This window comes from Lytechinus variegatus, chromosome 2 (genome assembly GCF_018143015.1).
Source record: "Lytechinus variegatus isolate NC3 chromosome 2, Lvar_3.0, whole genome shotgun sequence".
Lineage (NCBI taxonomy): Eukaryota > Metazoa > Echinodermata > Echinoidea > Temnopleuroida > Toxopneustidae > Lytechinus > Lytechinus variegatus.
Window position 1 is genome coordinate 2,103,104 of NC_054741.1, and position 15,703 is coordinate 2,118,806.

General features: G+C 36.4%; 1 protein-coding gene across 7 annotated transcripts in view; it reads right to left on the reverse strand.

Moving 5' to 3' along the window:
* LOC121407046 (serine/threonine-protein phosphatase 4 regulatory subunit 1-like) overlaps nt 1-15,703 on the reverse strand; it is a 51,993-nt gene that overhangs the window by 15,951 nt on the left and 20,339 nt on the right. For 6 of the 7 annotated variants that reach the window (XM_041597956.1, XM_041597958.1, XM_041597957.1 and 3 more), the window contains exons 4-7: nt 14,094-14,236; nt 10,565-10,711; nt 3,549-3,653; nt 2,445-2,510 (exon numbers count right to left, since the gene is read on the reverse strand). In XM_041597956.1, coding sequence (XP_041453890.1) covers nt 2,445-2,510; nt 3,549-3,653; nt 10,565-10,711; nt 14,094-14,236 — 461 coding nt within the window. Of the gene's footprint in view, nt 1-2,444; nt 2,511-3,548; nt 3,654-4,792; nt 4,812-10,564; nt 10,712-14,093; nt 14,237-15,703 lie in introns of those variants that run through there. The other variant, XM_041597960.1, reaches the window with a different exon arrangement.

Below are 15,703 nucleotides of genomic sequence, written 5' to 3' on the forward strand. Positions count from 1 at the left end.
TATCACTACCAAGAACATGACATTTTGTATGTAGCATAGCTAGAAGTAGGACATCAACATGGTGATGAACCCATCACCTTTCAAAGTTACACCAAGGCAGCATTCTCATAAGATCCTGTTAACATTTTATGAGTCATCAGGAGGTGGGGGGGGGGGGGGGTGGTGACATCGAGATCTTGTTCCTACACATAACCCAACCCACAGAGGATAATTCAGAGAAAGATTTCCACAGGCCCACTTCACTCCACTATAAATTTGCATCGATCTGCACTACATGCACTTCAAAAACTGTTCACAATTTTGATCTCACATTAACCCCTCCCCCCTACATTCACTGAAACTGCTTCTTGAATAGTCACCCATCCCCCCCCCCACCAGCCGATCAAATTGCTCCAATATTCTTAGTTCTCTGACTCATAATCAAATTTCTTTGGAAATTTATCTCTTTGGAAATTTATCCAGCCTCCCTAAGTTACACCATCGGCTCCTGTGCAACCATCAAATTGAATTAGAGCATTTCTAATGACCTAGAAATCAATAGATCCCAAACTTAACTGCTATCATTTGCTACTAGTGGAATGATTGGTAAACGAATTTGGCTACTCTAGGTACACGGCATCGTTATCACCAGTCAGACTTGTGAAAAATCATACAGAATAATAACACAATACAAGTTATCAGTGGTAAATTCAATGCAGAATCCAAACCTGCATTTATTGCCTTTTTCAGCATGTATAAGCAACAAATTATTTATTACCCTTCTTTACATAGAAGGTATTGAAGCTTAGAAAAAATTGATTTCCATGGAAATCAAGAGAATAAATAAAAAAAGGTTTGTTTCTTGCAGCACTTCATAAGCACTTTGTTCATATAGAAATCTGTGCATAAATCTACGTGCACATACATGTACAGCTTTATAAAACAAACATCTCATAAACCACAAGGAAATGAGAATATCTTGAATTGAAAATGTTTACAATTAAATTTTATTAAAAAAATAATCATCCACATTTGTTTAGATAATATAAGTTTGAAGGATATGAAAATGAATAGCATCAAGGATATAGATGGTATTGAATAAAACTGAATTCAACTGGCTGTATCAACAATCATTTTTGACCATGATGAAACCACATAAATACATTTTCTGAAATACACAGAATGGAACCCAACAAACAGACCTTGAAAGCCCCAGGAGCCCAAATAATGTGATTTTGTAGAACTGTTGTTAAGCTGGGACCAATTTCATAAAAAATAGCAAAGACACAAGTAATTCATTTAACCATCAACTCATCCATGTGTGTTCATTTAAATATCCTAGGGAGAAACAGTAGGGTCACAAATATTCAGATAGAATTTTCAGTTGTATAGAAAGGACTGAAAATTAGGACAATGGAGATTGTTTAAAGGTTTTTTTTGATGGGGGAGGAACGAGCTAAAATGAATTCAAGAGCATTTTGTACTAACAAAATGTCAACATACATGTATGACCTGAAAATAAAACATGGCAAGGGCTTAAAATAAGAAAACCAAAGGCAAAAAAAAATTAATACATTATTTTTGCAAATCAGAATGAGCTAGCAGCTTCATTTTCTTTTTCATCAGAAGTGAATGACTAGGCTTTATTATGAGGGTAGAATGAAAGTTCGGTGACTGAAAATAATAAATGATATTAAAGGACCTGAAATCAAACTTCGGTGCACGTCTGATATTGATGTGCATATTAAAATATTACAGTACTCCATTTTTTCCCCTCTAAATTTAAACAATGATGCTGAAATGTTTTGTGTCCTGATATCACTATTTCCCTCACAAGTTTGGACCTATCTAGATTTTGTACAGGGAATGAAAATATACCTTCAGAATATTGTTCTTTTAACCTGTAATCAATGTCTTTCCTACCTTTTATTCCCAGGCCATTGACCCTTTCCTTTTATTAAGAGAGTGTTTCTTTTTTGTAGAATGCAACCTTACAGGCTTGCCCTGGGGAGCAGAGTTTTTTGGTCAGTAATGAAAACTCTGGAATGTTTGCTTTATGCAAATGACCACTAGTCCTATGTTCTTGACTGGACTGTACTAGAATGACCACAGGGGGTCAGGTTACCACCTCAGTCTTCATGGTCAATCTCAATAATGGCCATCACATGATGTGAAGGCTGGTCAAGCTCTCACTAGACAGGGATATTGACAACCAGAATGTCATATTGAGAAAGGGGGAAAATGAGGTCAATTCATGATTTCCCATTTTGAAGGGAAGGATCATGGCCAGAAACTTTCAACCAAAAAGAATTAAAAACAACAGTGTCAACTGTAAGCTATGATAGCTATCTAGAATTGAATCAAATACATGAAGCAACTTTTCACCACTTTCAAATCATAACATGTGTTATGTCCTTGCTATATCTGTGGTACCCTTATTTCAAAATCCAAGTTAATATTCTTACCAAGAGTTTCTCTGTTGCTTCCTCTCCTACAACACTACAAATATCACCAAAGTTTGCAGCACAGACCTTCAATATAACAAAATAAACACAAAAGATATGAAATAATTTGATTACCTGAAACTATTAAAATTCATTAATCTTACTAATGTAACTGGTAAAAACACATTTTTTTAAAAAGGAATGAATAATCGGAGTCAACACATGGGAGGCTCCAACAAGTAAACCTCAGGGAAGAATGATATAACAGTATTTTAAAAAAAAACCTTGAACAAAAATACACCATTGTTAATGAAAAAAGAATCCGGTCAGATCAACTTTAAAGTAAAAATATTTCCTCCTGGAAACTGATGTCTTTATCAATAAAATATTTCATACTTGATGATTGAACAGTTGGAGAAGGAAGTATGAACTGAAATATGAAGTGTGTACATGTGGAGAGTGGTCGATTATTAATGGTAAAAGGAATTGAAAGCAGTTTCATATCCTTTTCTAAAGCTCTTGATAAATAGGTTGGGAGGTAGTAATGATTGCTGCAAAAAAAAATCTCTTTTTAATGAGGAACTGTTGTTGGAGATTCACTTCATTATCTCACACATTTCTCACTTTCATTTCCTATTGTTAAGACCTCCAGAGAAGCACAATGTATGAAATTGTATTCTTTCAGATTACTTATCCGAGGTGGTAACAAACCAAAGGAGAAAAGGTAAACTACTCATAGCCAATACTACAATATAGAGGAATACAAAATCAAGATTATGTATTAAGGGAAAAGTGAAACATCTAGATCAACACTGTTAAATTATCTAATTTTGCCACATTATTTTCTCCATAATCTACTACAAATACATCTGACACAGTTAATTTAGACCAGAATTTTTTTTTGTAAGGGGGGGGGGGTTGGTTATTATCCATCTGAAAATGTTTCTGAGGTCACTATCTTTAAAAACCAATAAAAGCCTGAAATTTCTTTGACTGGGAACAGGTTCTTTTAAAAAGTCTGACTTTATATCTGATATGTGAAACATGTTTAAAAGGGAACTAGGTTTGGGCAATAGTCACGTGGGTTTGGACAGAGCATATCATAAAGAGACAAATAAAACTCACCTTTCGTATATGAAATAAACTGTCTTTGCACAATTCTGTAAACTGGGGTAAGAAGTAGTTCTCCGTAATTTCCTTGCCAACGAGAGGCGCAACTTTGCTCATCAGCTGTAGATGGACAAATGAGGATACAGAGGAGATAAGAAGATAGGGCAGGAGTAAAGTTGAAGAATATGAATGAGGGGAGGATTTGGGATACAAAGAATGGATTAATGCTGAAGATCAAACTAGGCACATTATCAGAAGTGAGAAAAAATATGTAGTTGAAATAAATGAAATCTTATGCTGAAAACTTGTCTTCCCAAATTATTTGATTAACTTTCATCTACAATATTAATAAGATTTATTCACATCTCTTTGGGCATAAAAAATGTTTGATTTATAATCAAATGAAAATAGGTCTACTATGCAAATTCCGACCTGAAGAATTGCTTCAACTGATTTGATTATTTGGGTCATGGAAGGGTAACATCAAAGAACTGTATATTATGGTTCAATGACTTTGAACTTCAATAGGTTTATATTAAAGCCCCTGAATAAACTCAAGTTTCACATGACATATACAGCAACCTATTCATTAGGGTCTAATGTAATGGGCATATGGAGTGCAAGTGATCAGATGTATCTGTCTGTCAACGATGAGCCCTAATTGTCGTCGGTCTTTGGGGGAGGACTTAATTATGGACGATAACTGGCAAGATTATCTCTCTGGTACTCAAACTCAAATTAAAACCTGCTCAATTGCAATTACTCCCTTCTTCGAGGGGGAGACTGATTCATGCACTCATGGGTATTTAACATTGCAGATCATGACACAGGCAATTATGTATGAAAAAAAAAATATTCCAGCAGCATTTTCTCTGTGGATAAGGTCATCGAGTCAGTCATTAGAAATAATTCATTCAATTCAAAGATGAGTCAATGATCTAGCGCTAGTACCACCATAGCTCATATGGCAAGGCCTTCATTTGCTTGAGACAGCTTTGATTCTGCACTTATTACATTATAACATTTTTATAGATGCATAGATATACAAAAACAGAAATACATGGCAAAGTGAACATAAATTTTCATTTGTTATCTTATTTAATTCTTATTTAATCATTTCTCTTCTGAAACCATATCAACAAACACATACAATCTTGGTTTTGGTCTAGCAAAAGTACAGAAGATATCTAGATCTAGATAAAAATGTTGATCTAGAGATCTGCATCTGCTTAGGTTATTGGCCACAGAACAGTGCTTACATTGCAAACTTCATATCGAATCCAATTTTCAAACTGAATGAATCTTCACTGCTTGCCTAGCCAGGTAGTAACACGCGACTAGCTCAGCGATGTAATAAGTATTCGCCAGGGGAAAAACAGAATAGTGAGATTGTTTTGTGAAATTCAAATCTCACTACCCATGTCTTTCACCTGGGGAACACCGATCCTGTGAACTGCAATCATGGAATGAAGTTTGGTCATCGCACAGCAAGGGTCCAATCTGATCAGGTTGCATAAATTGGAGATGCTTTTTCCTTAGTTTTGCTGGTGTAGCCATTATGTAGAATGATGGTGGAGTGGATTGAAGCATACGTGGCTCTTGCAGTGGCTTGTTGATGACAAACTAACGTTACGATGTAATTTCAGCTTGAGGTAGGATACAGACAAGACGTCTAGCTGAGACTTGATTTTGGTAAATTCCTCTCGGCCATTTTCAAATGGGACAGAGACTCTAGGTCAAGATCTACACAAGATCCTTTCCATTTAACTTCATAAAATGTTTCTGTATTTCCACGACACTGCACGGTCACAGGTTGACAGCAAGCGTTGTAATTTAACGGCTGATGTTACATGAGCTAGCTACTGAAGAAATAACAATATCAAGTTGAGAAAGTAGGTTAGGTTTACACCGTCTACATTTCTCTTCTCTGAAATTCAAGGGTTTTTTCAGATCTCTAAGTCTAAGTCTAACGTCAGTCCAGGCCAGGCCATTGAAATGTGAATTCCACAGTACAGAATGCAAAAACTTCAGTTTAAAACAAAAGAACAGGTGATCCATGATACAATTCCATGGAAGGCAATGTTCCAGTCTAAGGTTAGCTGCAAGTAAAATTCCTTGCTGCATTAGAACTGTAGGTCCTACCACACAAAAGATGCATGCATGATGCAAATGCAATGCTCAAGCAAAACCAGGCAGACTCAGAGAGCAGCTCAATTTATCACGACCATCGGAATGCCACTAGATCCTCTCTTTTCCATCAAGTAATGTGACCTCAATTTTCCCTTCGTCATCCATTAAAATGCTGGAGAAGACTCACATTCTGTTCCTTGTCCACCATGTGAAAATGAAAAAGTGGTGGCAATGATGAATGCATCACAAGCTCAATGCACACACATTGGCAGTGCAGCATCCCTCTTCTGAATGCCTTTGCTTTGTTGTATACTTGTGTGTGAGGAGTGTGCCCATATGTTTCTGTGTATAAAGTGAAAGTGTGCAGTGTCCAGCACACACATGTGGCATTTGTTTGAGCGGGAAAGATTTGGGTTGATATCCCTGTGCATGAGGCAAGCAAGCTAGCAGTGTGTGGTTCCTACAATACACACACAAACCAATGTGTAACACACACAAATGTTTTGTGTGTGAATAATTCATCTTTCATATGTTTTCATTATCTTTTGTTTTATCTCAAGCTAGCTAGCTTCACTCACTAGTATCAGTCATAGGGTCAAATGAACTCTGCACATTTCAAACACTTCAAAAGTAGGCTACATTGCAAGAATAGTTTGTGGACTTCATTTTAATAAGGCAATTTTCAAAAAGTCAGGGATTGCTCTGTTCAGGGGGGGGGGGGGGCATAATTATGAAATGAAATCAGCTTGGTTGTTCCAATTCAGTTGAAAAGGATATAAAGTTATTATTTCCCATCATGTAAAATTGCATTTATTTAATAAAATCATTTTAGAAACAAAAATTTCATAAAATGATTAAATAATGACCTACATTTAAAAGAACTTACTTTCTAAGAAAACACGTCCATGTGAAATTTACATGAAAATATGTGGAAGTTATTTTCTTATTCACCTTTCTTACAAACACAATGAAAAAAATGCAAATAACTGTGCACTGAATAAAACATTGAAACAGACAACAGTACACTCCTAGCCAATATTACATGTAGATCATATCTGATATTCATCTATCATCAAAATACTGAGTAACGAATGTAACTCAATAGTTTAACTGTTGTTTCCTGCAGACATATGGAAACAATCATGTTCCTGAATGAATATATAACTGATATCCAGCAGGCAGAGTGACTTACAATCTCTCTTCTCAACATAATCAATAGTTGAGACTCGACTAAAACAGAAAGAACATTATTTTCACTGCCTGACACCTTCTCTTGACCACCCTCTCACCATTTTTATATCACCCCATTCGGACACAGCTAAAAAAAAAGTGTTTCATGATCTCGGCCTATCCCAGGGGCCGTGGGACTGGCTTCAGCCTTCAATTTTATTCAACATTGTGTACAATAATGTTAAATATTATTAAGTAGGGAATGTATCTATCTCTCAATGAAACATATGACAATAAAAATATCTATACAACGCCGTTCTTTTATAGCGCATATCACATTATGTCAAAACGTCCCTATGCGCTTCCAAAGGACTTGGATATTATTATCCTGGCTTTAGCCCCGCAGCCTTTTACAGCGCAGTGGCATTTCAAGGAATAAATTCCTGCCAGGTACCCATTCATCTCGCCTGGGTTGAATGCAGCACAACTTGGATGAATTTCTTACTGAAGGAAATTACGTCATGGCAGGGATTTGAACCCACGACCCTCTGTTTCAAAGTTAGAAGACTAATCCACAATGCTCCACATTAGATTATTACTCGAAACTTTGGCAGTCTTGTTCTCATCTGATGATATACATATATTCCAAAAGGCATATGTTCTTTTATTGATATACAGTGAGAACATCACTTTTGCTACTTGATTTCTTTGTGTGAACAGGTTATCAGTTTTCTCATTTCCACACACAGAAATTGATGGGAGTGCACTTTGCCTCTGCACTTGTGAAGCAGATAAAGCTAGTCTCAAGGTGCAGACCCATTTGAGGCCTCAACATAATCAACCATGCAGACATAATTTTTAGAGGTTCAACTCTCATCAGTATTCTTCATGATTAATCTTGAAATTTAAGAAACACCATCTCCATCAGACAGAATGGGGGAATCAGCCCTTGCAATTTACCTGAGGATAATCCTGTCAATGAATTAAACATGGGAGCATGTCTAAGCCCTTACCAAGAGGGCGAGGTGGCATCTTTTTTCGGGGGGGGGGGGGGGGAGAAGCAATAAAATGAGAAATAAAATCTATCAATCAATGAACCAAGTAGCCTAAAAATTTATTAAAATAACAAAAGAAAGGCATCAAAGCAAACCTGTATTATATTCCAATGGAAACTCTGCATTATTTCTTAACTTGAAAAGGGCACCAAGGCAATTATTATAGATCTGTGAGGTGTTCTTTACATGATTAAAATGAGGAATGCAGAAATATCAGCGAAAATACACTGAGTGGGATTCCAGCTAACAAAAACACACACAGACAAGATTTTTGTAAGGCATCTTTTTCGAAAAAAGGCCAGATTTAAAAATATACCTAATAGCAGTTTACCGGCATTTTTACCTTGATGACCAAATTCAAGTGAATTCATATAGCACAAGGGAATTTCATGTACTAGCTATAAAGGCATATAAGTGCAGCATGTCCATCTGAAATGACCCTTCCATAGTTATGACATTTGGAAAGTCCTATTTGGCAATAATCAGGCAGGCATATTGAAACTCAAACAAATTTGGTATCTGACTTGATTGCAAATGATATTGAGAATGTTCTGATTGGGATACTTATTCTTTATTTATGTAAAACGGATTATTACAATGAGGGTATCTATAGCGGCTAAAAAGCTGAATTGCATAACCCTTTACAAACATGAAACCGGATCAGAAAGAGCAGGATACATTGAAAACTTGATCTGATCTAGACAGCTCTTATAACTAATAAGGGTTTGTTTTACAGACTAAATAGAAACACACCTCCCTTGATATCACAATCACCCATCGAACATTCCAATACAAGAATGGGGCGCATACAATGGCTGCATCTTATTACCAAGAACTCTTGAGAAGTTTCAGGGGCGTGATGATGATTATGGTATTCATTTTCCCCTGTAATTGAAATCCATTGTTTAACTGAAGTATCAATTGGGTACAGTTCTTTTCAGGGATGTTTGCTCCGATATAATTTGGTTTTAATAAAGGCAGAATATCAAGAGAAACATATCGAAGGTTTGACCAGAATCCAAGGAATAAAGAGTATGGATTTTCTAAATCTATATATTTAGACTTCGCATGCGAGCAGATCCCCAGTATACCATATGATCCATATGATATAATACCCTTTTCATAAACCTATCCTCCAATTAGCCGCCTAAGAGTAATGCGGATAATTCAATAAAAATTGCGTTCACAAACTCCGAAAATAAGCCGCATTATTTTTACGAGCGCCCATCCTGAAAAAAGGCGGATAATCGTCATGACAACTGGACACGCCCCCTCCCATGCAGTTGTGTTGGAAAAGGGTGACCTTCAGACCACACCATGGCAATTATCCGCATTATTTGGAAATGCGTTCATAAACTCAAAATCTTGTCCCGATGCTGCTATTATGCGGATAATAGCAGCATCAGAGTAATGCGGATAACTCTTGTCCTCCTCCAATTTTACGACCAAATTATGCTGCTATTAGCCGCATAATTGGGTTTATGAAAGGGGTATAAATTCCATAAAATGTTATTTTCTCACAAATTAAAATTATTCTACCAGTGCATACTATAAATCAGACACAATGAACCATGATTCAATACAAAAACAGTTTATTCAGTCATGATGTACCAGTTATAAATGAGAATTTACTGAATTCATATTACACCAACATGGGCCTTTTCATCATAAAATAAATCATTTGAGGTAGATCCCTTTTATTAGGAACTCAAATCTCTCTTCTCATCAGAGACGCTAAAATCTACCTTAATAATATAATCACTATGTATAAACTTTAAAGATGTATTTCTTGCCATTGTTTATGAAACCTCCCTAATCTTGTTCAATCTAAAATTATAATAAAATTATGTACCCATTACACACTTACATGTATGCCTACTTTATTTAACTTTAAAGATGAGAGAAATTAAACTTTGAAACCGTAGGAAAGGTTTCGAGAGGTTTCACAAAACCACACCACAACACTATACATTCATCTTCACTTTATAGAAACAGAAATGTTCAAATCTGTTCAATTAAAAATCACAAGCACAGAAGTGGTTTCTCAAAACTGTCTCAAGCTATGATTATAATTGATCTACTAAATGTTCAAATTTGAAGAGATTATCGCCATTTCATACTACCTTCGTCATTTTTTCTTCTGAAAAAGATCGATCATTTTTCAAATACAGTCGACCTCTTTATCAAAGTTGAATAATCATTGTACCAGACTTTTCTCTTTGATCATGTCGTTTGTAGTCATTTCAGTCAAATTTTGTATTTTTTCATACAAAGTTGGATTCAGTCGAGTTTTACTGTTAATGAAAATACATGTAGCCAGAGTAACATATGGAAATATATGCAAAGAGGGGACACAACAAAAATTCAGAGGCTCCAACTACCCTGCAAATACAGCGAATATCTGCCCAGCCAAAGCGAAGAATCACTTATCTCTTTTCTATTCATAAATTTTTATCTAGAATTTTCAAACAAATATCCATGAAATTAATCCTGGTATAAATACCCTATTCAGTTTTGTTAATAGATCCAAGAATAAGGCCAAAACAGAATATTTCATTTTCCAATCCGTTGTAACCTCTGTTTTAAGAGGCCCAGAGAACATCTCAAGATTAGGGGCCAGAATCTTCTTTTGAATGCAAGGGGTGGAGTCTGAGAAAATTGAAAACATAGACTTACTGCCACAGCCTCTGTTCTGTAGTCATCTGAACTATCCTGACTGGACAACTGGACAATGACTGGACACACCTGCTCCTCCATGTCCTGTCTCCCAACCAACTCCTGTTCTAGTAAGACTAGCAATGCTGCTTGACTGGTCTTCCGGACCTGTGGGAAACAACAGATGAAGAGAGGAAAATTTCAAATTACGTTCAGTCACAAGTCAATATTACCAGATAATCTACCTTTTTAACTGTGTGGGGGGGGGGGGGGAAGAACAGCATTTCCCAGGAGAGTCCAATAGTAAAGCTATCAAGAGAGAAAAATCAAACCAAGAGCTTAGAATTGCCAAAAATGTGATTCTGTCTAAATATATGATTAAAACAATTATTCAATATGGTGCATTTTTCAAGAAACAAAAAATTAAAAGGAGCAACTCCTAGTCCAACATGCAAACCTTGGAACATCCTACTCCAGTTTGTAATAGATAAACATTTACATTGTATAAATTGTAAAAAACATAACTGAGGTTGATTTTTTTTCCATAGGCATGGATGCATCAAGCGAAAGTAATATTCTACACAGATGGATGAATGCATTCTTGAAGGCTACACACACTCCGGTGAACAAGAAGCATCTACCTATTGCACGAATCCATCTTAATTCAAGGACTGATCGCTCTGCCAGACAGCGCCATTTTCTTCCAGGGGTTCAAAAAGTTAATGAGATGCAGCGGAAGCATATTCACCGCATCTCTGGCAAGGAGATGCTGAGAGCATAGAGGAGCCTCATGAGAAGGGAAAATTAATCTCCTCAGACAGACTCCAACTGCCGAAATTGGCCCCGGGGCAAAATTTGAGTCATTCTTTCTCATCGTTCCTTCATGTAAATCCCATTTATCCATCATGGCGGACAGCCCTTGTGTTTTGCAACGAGTGCGGGAGGACCCTTCGTCAATATCGCCCTGCTTTATGACGCAGTATTGCAGCCAGTGCTTATCATATTAAACCTACCGCAGGACTATATCGGGGATTTCTTTTTCCTTGTTAGTATTCTGAAAATGCATGTTTTGCTATTCATGTCGTTACTTTAACACCCACTTCCTCCAATGGCAATATCTAATATTAAATGCATATGCTAAAACCATACAGCCAGAGCGTCTGCTCCACATATCGGGTTCTATGCACGGGGAGAAAAAAAAACACCCTAAAATGTGACGTCAGTGACAGCTTTTTTCCCCCTCGCTTTAGTCTTGCTTTGTCTGACAAAAATTCATGATCGCTAATTATGAAGCAAGATGGAGAGAGAACATTCTGCATCAAATGAATGTGTGACAAATTCATCATGGATTGAGGAATAGCCTAAGATACTGAAGAGACTATCTAAGATAACGCATGTATTCAGAGACTTCTAAGAGACAGAAACATAAGGACTGTTTACGGTTTCGACACATATCTTGATCAATATTCAAAAGCTCTTTTTTTCAAAGAGAAAGGGAAAATACACATTCTCAGGAAAACATTTTGCTAGAGATGTTTGGAGTAGATGACAGACACCCCCAAGATATGACATAACCTTTAAAGAGAGTGTATTCTTTTAAGAAGCATTAATAAATATTCAGAAGTATGAGAAATTACTCCCTTCTTAAAGGACAAGTCCACCCTAACAAAAACTTGATTCGAATAAAGAGAAAAATTCAACAAGCATAATACTGAAAGTTTCATCAAAATCGGATGTAAAATAAGAAAGTTATGATATTTCAAAGTTTCGCTTCATTTCACAAAAACAGTTATATGAACGAGCCAGGTACATCCAAATGAGAGTCCATGATGTCATTCACTCACTATTTCTTTTTTTGTTTTTTATTGTTTGAAATATGAAATATTTTGATTTTCTCGTCATTGTCATGTGAAATGAAGTTTCAATCCTCCCTGAACACGTGGAATTCCATTATTTTAACATTTTGTGCTTCAGGCAAGGAGGTCCTAATCATCAAATTCGTAAAAATTGAAATATTGTATAATTCAAACAATAAAAAACAAAAGAAATAGTGAGTGACATCAACTCTCTCATTTGGATGTAACTGGCTCGTTCATATAACTATTTTGTTAAAAATAAGCGAAACTTTGAAATGTCATAACTTTCTTATTTTACATCCGATTTTGATGAAATCTTCAGCATTGTGCTTGTCTGATTTTTCTCTATTGATTCAAATCAACATTTTTCTGAGGTAGACTTGACCTTTAAGAAAAATAATGGTTAGGGATAAAAAGCCCAATATCTTGGATTGTAGAGTGATTATCCTCACTTATGAGGATGAATATGATTTTTTTTCTCTCTGTTCTCACCTGGCTCTGAAGCTTCTCAAAGAAATTCAGAGGGAAAGAGTAAAACTTTCAATAGAACCACTTATTTACAACAGATTCAACTTGTGCAGAACATATATATATATATAGAAAATATATAGAAAAGAAAATATATACTCTAGGTATTATATTCACAGTGACCCCAGAATTTGTGGGAGTTATAAGGGATTTCCCCTATTAGAAAGAGCTAATGAGAGCTCATAACCTGGCTGATAAAACTTGGATTTGATTTATATGTCTGTTTATCAACATAAGATTTTAGGTAACATTCATAAAGCATATCTCTTCAACAGAGCATGTGACTTGTAGACAAAACAATAACACCCATTCCAGACAAAAGGAATATCATGTTAACAACTGATCAGGAGAAGTTGGATTTGAATGCTAGGTTCACGTTAGTATCTGAAAGGAAGAAACCGCCCCGCCCAAACCCTCCTATTTGATCAACTCCCCCCCCCCCCCGAGTTACGGAGAAATGTTCAAATTACTTTGATGTGGGTCTAGTGGCGCTGTAATGAGGCTGTGAAAGGTATGCCAGCTGTAAGCCATGTATTTCCCACATGAACACAAAACATGCATGATACAGTCTAACTAATAAGACCAACTCTGACCAACAAAATTCATGACATTTCAAATGGTACACCATCAGTCATTCTGGAGTCAGTTTCATGAGTGTGAGCATTGAGAGAATTAGCAGTCTGACTCAAGAAAGCATTGGGTATAATCTGAAATTCCATGCAGTCTTTATCCATCATTTCTTCACCAACATACAACAAATGGGAAGACTGGAGAAAGTTTTTTGGGAGGGGGGGGGTGCGGGTAAAAAGTCTTTTTCATTTCGAGGGATACTTTTCGCAACCTACTGCTTTAATATGCAACATTGGATGAGCTTTAACATTGCAGTGAATAGATATTTCCCAAGGGTTCCTCGAGCATTTCGAAGCAAAAACCGACCAGATCCCGTTATATTTATCCCGCGGTGGGGGGGGGGTGGAGCAACTTTTACAACAATTTTGAATATACAGGGCAATAATAATGGCAAAGAAAAGATGACATTGAAGGATGAGGGGTAACCTCTATGGCAAAATAAAGGGAAGAAAAGTACAGAGGAAAGCTTCATGAAAAGTGAATAATCTATAATGTGCACCTTTGACCGGGGTCTTCGGACACTAGAAAGGACATACCTGGTTGTTTGTATCTGTGAGATAGCGCACCACCGTAGGTAAGATGTAGTCTTGGATGGTGGATGGGAAGAGGAGCTGGTGTTCGTGGCACAGCATCGCGATGTGCGGTATCTGCTCCATCAGTTCGGCTCGCACCATCGGCTCTGTACGAATATTCATGAGAGAGAGGGAAGGAGCATGGGTAGGTCAATGCATAACCACCATGTAAGAAGTTCAATCTCTACACATTTTCAAGTACTTTAAAGGGGAAAGTTAACCCAAACATCAGTTTGCATGTAATAAAAGCTGAAAACAGCAAAATATCAATTTGATAGTATTTAGGGAAGCTACTCACATACATTCAAGGATGCTCCATCTAAGACTGTTATTAGTTGACAAATTTTTGAAAGAAACATTGGTTCGGTCTACTTGATATTAAAAGTGGACAAACACTTTAAGGAATGCTCTTTATCTAAAAATTAAATTTCAATAAATGGCTGCAAAGAAATCGGAAGTAACATGTACACCATGTCAGGTTCTTAAAAATCAATTTGAAATGGAAAGTTCACATTTTCCAAAGATAAAATGATTTAATGTACCAACACCTTTATCAATAGATGCCTATTTCCAAAGCGTTTCTAATTCCCAAAGAATCATACCTCGTTTGTCTAGATTGTTGGATCTTTATCCTTAAGACACAATGAGCAGCACAAAAAGTTGCCATAATTACAAGTACAAAATATCCACACACAACAAACTGACAAAATGATGATTTTATTGCAAGGAAACCATGTCTCGCCTTGAGTACGAGTTAATTCCATAGAACCATTATCTGAACTTCTAAAAGAACTACCTGCATATCTACATCAGCCTACCAGTTCAAAAGCAAAAGACACTGACACACGATACCCTCTCTGCAGGAGTTCATCAATGTTGTTCAATCAAATAACAGGGAAAGAAGCATACATCCTGTTTGTAAATGTGAAGTGTTCTCTAAATACTTAGCTAACATCTTCAGTTCCCAATGGATGAAATAAATTATTTCAAAAGGTGCAAGCATTTATTTCCTAGTGACTTTGTGAAAAACAAATTGATACGATGTGCTCTTTAAGAAAATTAGGGGCTTATTCAATTCTTAAGGATAATATCAGATTTCCTTGAGATGATAACCAAGTTATGACTGATCATACAAAACAATCGATGTACCGGTAATCAATAGTAGCAATCATTCGCACAGTCAATCGCTTACTTGGCCCAGGATTGGAACATTAGTTATATCTTTGATGGTCAAGAGGGAGTCCGTCAAATTCAAGTTCCTTTAACTCCTTAGAAACTGAAAAGGTTTGCTTTAACACGTTTTCCATGGACTCTACGAGTCTAGCCTACATGTATGCATGCTCAGTCTCTAACTGGTAAATGTACATAAGGTCTATGTATATATCAATACAAGAAGAGCCTTTTCAAAGCTTGGCAACTACTGTCTATTACTGTGCACTATTGCGCCTTCAGCACTCTGCACCAGTGTCGATCTGGCGCATCATAAATCATTAACATGATGCTGACAATCACATCATAACAGGGATATTCAATTAGTCATCTATTGTTCTTATGCTTGATTTAAGACGATCTCA